We start from the raw sequence: 12405 nt of genomic DNA, 5'->3' as shown, positions 1-12405 counted from the left end.
GTCATCAGGTGTCCCAATGTGTCCTTACTGTCCTTCCCAGTGCAAATTCATATAGTGTTTTTCAACCAAACCCTATCATACCAGAATAATTGGAATATATGACACATGTAGCATGTGATCATTCTGTGATGTAGTAGATTGATGCTTTTTGCTTTTAAAGGGTTAGTTCACCCAAAAATGAAAATAATGTCATTTATTACTCACCCTCATGCCGTTCCACACCCGTAAGACCTTCGTTCATCTTTGGAACACAAATTAAGATATTTTGGTTGAAATCCTATGGCTCAGTGAGGCCTGCATAGCCAGCAATGACATTTCCTCTCTCAAGATCCATTAATGTACTAAAAACATATTTAAAAAGAATATTTTTGGTGCGCCAAAAAAACAAAATAACTTATATATTGATGGCCGATTTCAAAACACTGCTTCATGAAGTTTCGGAGCGTTATGAATTAGTGTATCGAATCATGATTCGGATCGCGTGTCAAACCGCCAAACTGCTGAAATCACGCGACTTTGGCGCTCCGAACCGCTGATTCGACACGCTGATTAATAACACTCTGAAGCTTCATGAAGCAGTGTTTTGAAATCGGCCATCATTATATAAGTCGTTATTTTGCACCAAAAATATTCTCATCGCTTTATAATATTAATATTGAACCACTGTACTCACATGAACTGATTTAAATATGTTTTTAGTACATTAATGGATCTTGAGAGAGGAAATGTCATTGCTGGCTATGCAGGCCTCACTGAGCCATCGGATTTCAACAAAAATATCTTAATTTGTGTTCCGAAGATTAACGAAGGTCTTATAGGTGTGAGGGTGAGTAATAAATGACATTATTTTCATTTTTGGGTGAACTGACCCTTTAACTGCGTTATGCACCGCTATTGGAAATTTCTCCTTTTCTGAATCGGAAAAGAAAATACTGTTTTAATACTGCATTAGAACAACACCAGGGTGAGTAAATTATGAATTCATTTTCATTTTATGAACTATCCCTTTAATATATATATATTTTTTTTTTAGAAATAAAATGTTTTTATTATTGCAGTATGTTTTTCTGACTTCTTTACAGCTTTATTAAATATGACCCCAGGAAGGTGATGTAGTATTTTATTTCATAAAATGTCATATCGGAATTTTACAGGAAAACAATCACATCAGGACACCAAATACAGTACATAGAAAATACAAGCTATATATTTAGTACAGCATGTCTCATTGTAGGATCTGAAGAGCTGCTGGATTCAGTGCAGCAGGAAGTAGGAGAGCAGAGAACAGCAGAGGAACAGGAAGCTCTGGGTGACACTCTGAGCACCGTTACACAGGTTCCCCTCACAACATGAGATGCCCTGAACATTAGGAACCAATGAAGCAGCATCACAAATCGCTTTAGAGACACAGCCTTTTACACCCACTGACTGGCCCCCAAAAGTCCCTGATGAAAGGAAAGAAAACAAAGGTTGATTCATTCTAATCTGGATATTACTATATGTGATCTGTATCATATGTTTAAACCTACGAGAGTTTAAAAGAGAATGACTTTATTCTTCTTCCTTCTCCAGATTCTCACCTGTTGCTTTAATGCAGCGGTCTTCACTCCCTGAACAGCTCAATATGCTTGAACAGCTCTGTCCATCACAATAGTAACATGTGTTTCCATTTGGGGAGTTAGTGATGGGATCTACAGGAGGAAAAATAGATTTGCTTTCTTTACAGGGTCCTAGTCTTATTGTGCACACAACATAGATGTTGTTCCAATGAAAAATCTCTTTCATAAAATTGAAATAACTTGCTCTGCTGATATCCCAATCAACCCCTGATAGAAAATCAGGTCCTGCTTCCACTACTTTTTGTTTTCTTTCTTGGTAAATGTTTTATGACTGTAAACTATAAAATACAATACCTGGGGCATCTTGGGCATTACACAGGTCATTGCTACAGCAGTAAGAAGACAGCTTTATAGTGCCGAAGTTGACGGACCCACTTGGACAGCCATTTGCAGGAGCACAACTTTTAACTGTTGCTACAGAAGTAATGCCACCTAAAAACAAGAATAGTACAGGAATGACCACACATGATTTTGATGGAAAATTTATTTATAAATCTGACCAAGTAGAAAGGCTCCATAATATATCTACTCACAGCTGCAAAACAGAAAGAAAAGACAAAAAATGTAATATAAAAAATGACCAGTGATCTTTTAAAAAATGTTTAAAGGGGGCCTATTATGCCACAAGTCTCAGGTGTCCACAGAATGTGTTGTTTCAGCTCAAAATACACCACAGATAATTTATACCATGTTGTAAATGCCCATTTTTGAGTGGAAGGAAAAACGTGCTGTTTTTGTGCATGTATCTTTAAATGCAAATGAGCTGCTGCTCCCCACCCCGCTTTACAAAAGAGGGCACAAAAAACTAACAAAACAACATGGTTTTGATTATTATCTCTATCGCGGTCACGCTTACGTGACATTGCAGTTCTTTATCATCATGAAAGTTGATTATCTGCATGGATTTTAAAGCCTTATCGGTCCAAACTTCTGATAAATGGTTTTCTGAGCACGCACACAGTCCCGTGAGTATTAAACTAATTTCCCTTTCGCATGTTATTGTGCTTAAACTGTCAAATACACACAAGCAGTCTAAAAATAACACTCGCCAAGCGCCAAATGCGAGTAAAAATTGTTGGCGAGTATTTGAAACTGTCAGTCACCAGATGGCCTGTAACATTTTTATGAATTCTAACAGTGCAATATTAAAGGGGTGGTTGATTATGATTTCACTTTTTTAACTTTTAGTGTGTTACTAATTTTGCTGTTTGAGCATAAACAACGCCTGCAAAGTTACAACGCTCTAAGTTGAATGCAAAGCTTTTAAAGAATTCTCTGTTTAAGGACTACAACAAACGGCTGGTAGGGACTACAACGAGCTTCTTCCTGGGTTGGTGACATCACTAACCCTAAAATTTACATAAACCCTGCCCTCGAGAACACGCAACAAATGGGGAGAGGCCATGTTATTGCAATACAGTACATAACACAAATGCAATAGCATGTCATAAAAGCAAGATGACAACATAAGTTATAACCGTAATTAAACTAAACTATACCTGTAGTACTATCTTTGTTGTTGTCACTTCTTCTTGAGTCTCTCCATCATTGTCCGACTCCAGTTTGAACATAAAAGGCTGAACAGTTTCAAACATTTTATGTGAGTCTGCATGAGCTAATCGGCGCTGCTAACATGAGCTCTTGAAACTCCACCCTCTTCTTAAGAGCAGCAGCTCATTTGCATTTAAAGGGACACACACAAAAACGGAGCGTTTGAACTTAAAAAAAGGATATGAAGACTATGCAGTGTTATTTATTTGATTAGACTACTTTATTACATTTCTGACCTGCCTGAAAGCACTGTTTATTTCATTTGTATCTTTGTTGTATTATATTTATTTGTGCTATGGCTTGTAATTTGATTATTTGTTCTTATTTTATTACTGACTGTTTACTTGTTCTTTACAATTATATTAGTTAAGCTAGTAGTTTTAGCTGTGGTATCGAAATTGGAATAGAGGATTGTGAATTTTCACTAGTATCTAAAATTTTGGTGTCATAACTGCCTGTTTTTGTTTCTTGGATGGTAAAAAATAGTTTTGGACGGTACATTTTCTTAAGTCACCGGCCATTGGCAGGTGCAGCAAAAAGTTAGTTTTAGGCCTTGCACACAAGGTTATGTCAAAAACGCACAAAGTTCAGATAAAAAGAAATTGCATGTGCATATTATATCTGTGTATTAAAGTGAAAGCAGTGTAATATATAGTACCTACTGCTATATATGCTGTTAATATGAACAACAAAAGAAAACAAAAAAAAAACTCACTGCTCTTGATTGAATAACTTTAGTAGCTTTAATAAGAATACATTGTTTTACATGAATGTTGCTGTTAAATGCTCTGGCGAGGAGGGAAACATGGCGGACTGTGTACAGCTCACTCAGGGCGGGGTCTATGCTAATAGGGCAGAGTCTGTCAGCAGTCATGGGCGGGGCCTATAAATTTGTGACGTCACAAAAGCTACAATCAGGGATGCCAGGTTTTTACAACAAAACCCGCCCAATCGCTACTCAAAACTAGCCCAAAACTAGCCCAATCACATTTCAGGGGGGTCCCTCGGTAAAAATCGTGTTCCGAGGGGTAAAATCCACATTTTTGGTGGGGTTCCCCTGGTAAAATGCACATTTCAAGGGCTAAATATCATGTTATTTGGGGTCGCTTCAACCCGTGGACATGAAAAACAACCCGCGGCAACAGTGTAAATTCCGCGGGAAAACCGCGGACTTGGCAACACTGGCTACAATCTGCAAACAGCTTGTTCTGAGACACTGCTTATGATTTATGGGGATAAAAAAAAGACTGGGTGGATTTTTACCATTATTTACCCTCCCCCAACTCAAACATCACAAATACTGCTCTTACGGGTGCTTGTGACATGTCTCAACAGGTAAGAGTAGACTACTTTCAATAAGAGGTGCAACATATGAGTAATAATTTTAGCTGTGATGCTATGTGTCATGAGTAAGCAGTGCTGGGAAGTAATCTGGATTATGTTATCAGATTCCAAAAAAATAAGTACTTGTAACTACAGTTACTTTTCTATTGATTACATGATTACATGTTATTCTCACAATGGCAGTAAGTTATTCAAAATTCATGAATTCTATAAGTAATGAAAAAGTAGTCAGATTATATTACCTTAAATGTTTACTGTAGCTAATGGATTATGTTACTAACTCCAATTTTTGTCATGTAATTTGGAATCAGTATATCAACTACAATTTGTAAGTAAACTAATCAGCACTATGAGTAAGCAATTGAGTAGGCTAACACTGTCTAGAGCAACATGAATGTCTCACTTATAATAAACCCATTCAAGGTATCTGCACCAGGCATAAAAACATAAACTGGTACATTTGTCTTTCTGAACTGGTGCATGATGATGTTGTACTGAAGCATCCATGCGCTTTGCATACCAATTTGACATGTTCATGATCTGTTTAATCTTTGAAGATCTAAAATGCAGTAAAATTTGGCTAAACACCCTCTGGCTCCACCTGCTACAGTAGCCATGACCCAAACTCACACTATTGGAAAGATGATTGACAGATCGGATTGAACTGTTTAGATGGTGCCAAGGAGGCTCAATGTTTACACTTTTGGGGAAATAAACCCTTAAATGGCATACTGATAGTAGTCAGTGAACAATAAACTGGGCTAAGATAAGAATCTTACATACTTAAATGATATTGTAGAATAATAATTTGAGAGAAATTAAAATTAAATTTTAAAAAATTAAAGAAAGAAATGAAATCAAAATGAATTTAGGTAATATAGAACATTCAATGCATGCAATTGTAAATTCTGTCCTGAAAAGAAGTAGAAGTTCTGTGACAAGTTCAATATTAATACATTAAACATATTGTTGGAGCACCAGTAAATGATAGTTACATCTCCATCGGTCATTTATAGCAGGAAAATTTCAATTCATTATACTGGACTTACTGATATACGCTGTTGCAGCAAAGCAGTTGGGAAATCCATTTGGGCATGGTACCTGGTCACAAGAGCTTGTCACACCTGGGCACTGATTACAGATGAGAGAGTGTCCTTTAGTAATAAAAAACAGAGAGACAATGAGAGAGAGACATCTGTATTTGAATACATATTCAAGCTATTTATCTTTGTACCTGCAGTGAAAAGAATGAACAGAAGAAAAACTGAGATTTGCAGATCCATCTTTAATCAGGTGAATGATATAACATCCCTGTTTCAGTGCTCATTTTATACTTTATCAAAAGGGGAGGGCCTTCATGAGAAAAAGGTTTAACAGAAAGACAATGGATGAAAAAGTGAAATTATTCTTATTAGGTCTAGGTCTACCTTATCTAAAATTCAATTTTCTATTCTCCTTATTGACAACTGTCCAGTTAGTACTTCCAGTGAAAAGCCTTGGTGTTATATTTGATGGTTTGTTTTCTTTTGGCTCTCATATCAATAATGTTTCATGTATTGCATTTTTTTTTAACTAACAAAATATTGCTAGACTCTGATCCTCATTTTCTCAGTATAGTGCTGAATCTTTATTCATGCTCTAGTAACTACTTCATTTGCAGTTAATTCAGAACTCAACTCTGAGGATTGTTACTTGTACACATACTTCTGAATAACTAATCTTTTTCAACTCCACTGTTCATTATCGCATCCAATACAAACTTTTTTTGCTTATCTACAAAGCTTTTCACAATTTTGCTGCTCTTTACCTATTAGACCTTCTTTATTCTGCATATATTCCATCATGTTCTTTAAGATCATCTTTTGCAGATTTATTGGCTGTTCCAAAATTTTTCTTTCAGTGCTACACTGTAAAAGTCAACTCAACTTAGATAATTAATGTGGTTCAGATAACATATTTTGAGTTTCTGTTGATTCTGTTGATGCACATAACCTAAAATGATTATTTCCTTTTGAAAAGATAGATGTACCAGCAAGTACAGTATGTGGTACAGTATGTTGGTAATGGTTTTCACCACCACAAACTGCTGTGCTCAAAGTTACAGTATATGTTTTATATATTTATTTTATATTTAGTTTTATATTAAACTCATTAGTTTGAAAGAAAATCATACTAGTTTTCAGATGGTGAACAGCTATGCTGATCCACCAGCTACACCAGCATCAATCCACCATGAATAAACAAGGAAATGCATAAAGGCCAGGCTTGTTTTATTTTTGTTTTCAGCAAAGATTGAACAACTGTGTTTGGTTTGCTGTTTCTTCAGAACTGACTGTCACACTTCAGTTCTACTTAAGAATGCATTAGGTGCTTTATGATGGAATGTTATTGAGAGACCAGGCCCAAGAATAGTTCAAATTCTCTTTTCACTTAAACAAACTGTTTGTCATTCAACTGTAGCTAAACACATTAAATGATTAAATACATTAAGCATTAAATAAATACAAATTCACAACAGTATGGCCTAACAAACACTGGGTGTTTGACTTATATTTGGGAAATTTGTACTTGTACTTTACTTTAATTGAATACTTTTACTTAATTACAAAACTTTTTAATCTTTACAATTTTATTTAGTACTCGTTAGACTTTTGCAGTGGTATCTAGATGAATGTTTGTTTGTTAATGGATGGGATGCTAAACATGGCTTTAATAAGATTTTCCCAATAAATAGGGGCTGTCACGTGATGAGAGTGTTGACTGATAGGACGATGGTGGAGGCAAAGATGCTAGAAAACTTCTGTTAGTAAAAGTTGCACTATATTTGACATAATTGAGTTTGTCTTTGTATTATTTTTGTTGTGTTGCCATGAACGGAGTGTCTATTTAGTGCAAATAGCATCCATTGTTGGCAAACACTATTTACACTAGCTCCATTAGCTACATTTATGCCACTCAAGTTTAAAAAAAGATGCGCGGAATTCAACGCTGCAGCACCACTACTTCCCGCGGTACTCTGATATGCTGGCCCATTAGTGCACAACACAATGAAATTAAAAAAGCAAACATAAGTTCACAACACAACGAAATCAAGCCACAACACAACAAAGTCAAGCCACAACACAATGAAGTCAAGCCACAACACAACGGAAACAAGCCACAACACAACGGAAACAAGCCACAACACAAAAGCAACAAGCCACAACACAACAGAAACAAGCCACAACACAACAGAAACAAGCCACAACACAAAGAAATAAAGCCACAACACAATGAAATCAAGCCACAACACAAAGAAATCAAGCCACAACACAACGGAAACAAGCCACAACACAATGAAATCAAGCCACAACACAAAGAAATCAAGCCACAACACAACGGAAACAAGCCACAACACAAAGAAATAAAGCCACAACAGAACGAAATCAAGCCACATGCTCCCGACCACTAGGGGGCTCTCAGAGCTTGGTAAAGTTCAAATTCCAAAGCTTGTTAGTTCCTGTTGGTAAGACTGACTTACTACAGGTGACATTTTGTCAATACCTCCCTTCATGTACGTCACGTGATGAGAGTGTTGACTGATAGGATGATGGTGGAGGCAAAGACGCTAGAAAACTTCTGTTAGTAAAAGTTGCACTCTATTTGATATAAGTGAGTTTGTCTTTGTATTATTTTTGATGTGTTGCCATGAACAGAGTGTCTATTTAGTGCAAATAGCATCCCTTGTTGGCAAACGCTATTTACACTAGCTCCAACACAACGAAGTCAAGCCACAACACAACGGAAACAAGCCACAACACAACGGAAACAAGCCACAACACAACGAAATCAAGCCACAACACAACGAAATCAAGCCACAACACAAAAGAAACAAGCCACAACACAACAGAAACAAGCCACAACACAACGAAATCCAGCCACAACACAACAGAAACAAGCCACAACACAACGGAAACAAGCCACAACACAACGGAAACAAGCCAAAACACAAAGAAATCAAGCCACAACACAATGGAAACAAGCCACAACACAACGAAATCAAGCCACAACACAATGAAATCAAGCCACAACACAATGGAAACAAGCCACAACACAATGAAATAAAGCCATAACACAATGGAAACAAGCCACAACACAACGAAATCAAGCCACAACACAACGAAATCAAGCCACAACACAAAGAAATAAAGCCACAACAGAATGAAATCAAGCCACATGCTCCCGACCACTAGGGTGCTCTCAGAGCTTGGTAAAGTTCAAATTCCAAAGCTTGTTAGTTTCTGTTGGTAAGACTGACTTACTACAGGTGACATTTTGTCAATACCTCCCTTCATGTACTTACAATAAACAATTATTTTCAGAAAAAAAATCACTAATTCACCAAAAGGTTTTTTTTGTTTTGTTCGTTTTGTTCCACATCATGTTTAGGGGTGTGAAAGGTAAAAGACTGGCATGCATCTAATAAATTATTCATTTAAGAACGTTGTGCAAGTTTACTGCAACAATGGAGCCGTGAACGTCACATACTTTTGAAAATCCAGCGTTTAGTTGATCCTGGTAATCGCTCATTTTCACAGTTGTAAACATGACAGCGTTCTTCTTCCATGAGGGGGTTTGGCATCATGACATTTGTTTCCAGGCGGACCGTTAAAGAACGCAACACACACGTCTCCCGGACATCCTGTAGAATTCAACCAACCAGATGACGACTTCACAAATCCTGAAGTGTTTCCACATGCATCAGACGTTCAGCCAACGGTCCGTGGGCGTGACATCTGAGGCTTAGACTACTGCGATATTTTATTTCTTTATGTACTTATTCATGTTCAGCGTCAATTGTCATTTATTAATGTATTCAGCTAATAAATGTTGTTTCACATGTCAATAAAAATGACCTAATTGACATAAAATGCTGTTATTGTTGTTTTTTTTATGTAAAACCTTTATAGAGGCTACAAGATATTATAAGACCAGGAAAATACAGGGATAAAAACTAAATAACCCTAATTTGGTACTGTTTAGAAACATTTTTCTGTAGAGTGCTTTACTAGTCTGCTTTCATAGCCTTGTTGTGTTCATTTGCAAACTATTCTAACTTAAATAAAGTTTTTTATTTTTTATATATATTTATTTTGTGGCAGAAATAAACTTCCTTAGTTTTCTTCAAAACAAAAAGTTGCATCATAATGATTTACTGTAATTGTGTTGAGTCTAAAAACTGTGCAATGTGAGTGCACTTAGGAGTAAGGTATCACATTGATCAAAGTTTAAAATCACTTTCATGAATCCTTAAATCACTTTCATGAATTCTGGTGCATTTTGCATCATTTTTATGTTTTTGAAAATCTTACAAAGAATATAAGCACAGAACATGTTTCTCTTTAATTGTATAGGCTAGGCTCTTTGAAACTTTTCTTACTGTCTGTAAATGTGTTGGATTATAAAACACACAAAAACGAAAGCATTTAGAATAATAAACTTGTGAAAATTCACTCAGTTTCAGCAAAACATCATTTAGGTGTTTCGCGAAGCTCCATTCCAAAAGTATGTGGACACACACTTTTAATGTTTATGTGTGGAAGAATGTGACTGGTCTGTACAACTATATTAATGCTTGTTATTTTTTTAATTATTCTTCTAAAGGTGTTCAGCAGGCATGTGTAGGTGTGGTGTTCAGGTGTCCGCATGCTTTCGATCCTGGCTGTTGTTTTGTTTGTGTTACTAATAGCATCTTGTACATAGATCCTCATCTTCACCTGCATTCCTTGCCCCTCGCATTACAGATAAATTAGCTACGTTTTCATGCAGTAATCAGGGTTCGTACACATTTTTACCAATAAAATTCCATGACTTTTCCATGACTTTAAGTAAAATTTCATGACCTAATGTTTCATGAAATGTCTATGTATACATGTTAAATAAGAAATACGGTTGCTGTCATAAAATCCTCGTGACGTGCAGGGCAATCATGGAATAGCCAATACAAGCTAGACAGTCCGTGTTCAACTTCCCATCCGGTGGATTTACATCCATCTCTGAACGCATTGTGCAGTATGTGCAACCCGCACGAACCGATGTTAATTAGGGACTTTCCCGCATCTTTCTGCACTTCCTTCTGGAGTATTTCGAATACTTTCCAGTTGACGTGCGGCCCGTCCATTGAGATCTGGACAAGATTCTTGATTCCGATCTCTGAGAGCAAGTTATTCATTTTTTCAGCGATGTCTTGAGCTGATGAATGGCCCAAGAACTCTGAGCCGATGTATTTAGTCTTCACCTCGGATCCGTTCCATAGCCTGACACGAATGTCTAACTGTTTAGACTGTAAATAGTGATTAAGGCTTTCATCAAAGAGCATAACATAGACGCTTTGCTTCGATACATCTGACAAAGTCAGTTTCTTAAAATAAGGAGCCAGTCCAAAAGTGCATAAATATGAGCACTTGCGTTCGCCGCATGCAAAGCTGGACGCTATCTTGCTGTCTGGGAACGTAGTCTGAAAAAGCTGGCCTGTGTCTTCACAAGACTTGTAGGAATAGTGCGAATTAGCCACCTTTAGCGCCCACAGTACCTCTGCAGTGAGGGTTTCGTTTCTGGATACAGCACTCAAAATGGTCCCTGGTGCTTTGCACCTTTAGCGTGGCTAGACAGCGCTGCCTCTCCCATGTTAGAAATGTCAAACGTTTTACGACACAGTGTACATTTAGCACGTCCCGGGTCCTGATCTTTCTCCAGCCACCCCTCATACTTTTCATCATGAAGCCATACATTTTTAAATCTGCATTCCCTGGCATTGCTACACAATACTAACGTTAGCTGAAACTGCGTTACCCCACGCAGAGAACGTCACGTGACGGATCGTGCGAACGTTAACTATTGTAATTTAACTAATATTATCAACTTTATTCGAATATACGGAGATTGTGAAACAAATTTCCATGACTTTTCCAAAACATTGTGGGTTAATTAATTTTTCCAAAACTTTTCCAGGCCTGGAAATTGCCATTTTAAAATTCCATGCCTTTTCCAGGTTTTTCATGACCGTACGAACTCTGAATAATGTGACAGCAGATTTCAAGTTATTGTACTCCTCAGACTAATAGCTTATATAATGCATAATAATATACTCTAATCAGCAACGGACTGAATTTCATGTTTTATGCTTACATTGTAAGCTTTATTAAAACTAAATCCAAATTAGTTCTACTCTAATTCGTGTTTTGAAACATTTAAATGGTGGCTGTCAACTTGACGGATTTATTCAAACATGCATTATATAGGCTATTGAAGAACATTAAAAATGATAATATGTAATATGGTGCATATATTTAGCTAAATGCTCCTCTCTAGAGTTCATTTTTCTATCTGACTAATGAGTTTATGGTCACTGAATATGCTTGTTCTGAGGTAAATGTGACTTTACGTTTGTTTGTTTATAGCTTTTTTATTACTGTCTTTCCACGGTTGAACACTGAGCGATTACACGAGACATGATACGGATTTCGGTAAGTTGAACTGTATCTTTTAACATACCTTTAGGTGATCATTCATGTTTATTTCGCGCTGTAACTGGTATTGGAGGAGAGGATCAGTTCACATGCGCGTCAGACTGCCGCTTCTATTGAACTGAGGCTGCAGCGGTCACGCCACATTAAAGAGCGCCAAATCCGTATCCTCGCGCTTTTTTAAAGTGGATATACGGAAATCCTTGACCTTTCCTAGTGGGTATAAGGCATATACCTGCGTATCACGTAGACTACACCACTGGGGGGATCCCCCTAGGGAGAAATCGCGGGGGCCCCAGCCCCACGCAATTGCATGCTTTGCATGGTGGGTAAACACGCTGTGTCTTTATTACCTTTCTGGATCTTGAACGTGGTGGTTAAATTGC

The 12405-nt window shown here is 37.1% G+C and overlaps 1 protein-coding gene across 2 annotated transcripts; it reads right to left on the bottom strand.

Annotated features, from left to right (window-relative positions):
* Nucleotides 1–1103: 1103 nt before the first annotated feature.
* Nucleotides 1104–11335, bottom strand: LOC127510897 (urokinase plasminogen activator surface receptor-like). 2 transcript variants are annotated; one of them, XM_051891047.1, is made up of 5 exons: nucleotides 5749–11335; nucleotides 5564–5668; nucleotides 1914–2051; nucleotides 1581–1691; nucleotides 1104–1445 (listed from the first exon to the last, which is right to left on the bottom strand). In XM_051891047.1, exons 1-5 carry the CDS (start codon nucleotides 5795–5797, stop codon nucleotides 1255–1257), a joined length of 594 nt encoding a protein of 197 aa, XP_051747007.1. In that variant the 5' UTR covers nucleotides 5798–11335; the 3' UTR covers nucleotides 1104–1254. The 2 variants fall into 2 exon arrangements, with proteins under 2 accessions (XP_051747007.1, XP_051747006.1); XM_051891046.1 differs by having other exon boundaries at nucleotides 9042–11335.
* Between the last annotated feature and the right edge of the window lie 1070 nt (nucleotides 11336–12405).

This window comes from Ctenopharyngodon idella, chromosome 4, assembly GCF_019924925.1.
Source record: "Ctenopharyngodon idella isolate HZGC_01 chromosome 4, HZGC01, whole genome shotgun sequence".
NCBI classification, from domain to species: Eukaryota; Metazoa; Chordata; class Actinopteri; order Cypriniformes; family Xenocyprididae; genus Ctenopharyngodon; species Ctenopharyngodon idella.
The sequence above is the reverse complement of the archived record's forward strand: the minus strand, read 5'-3'. Positions and strand labels throughout refer to the sequence as shown.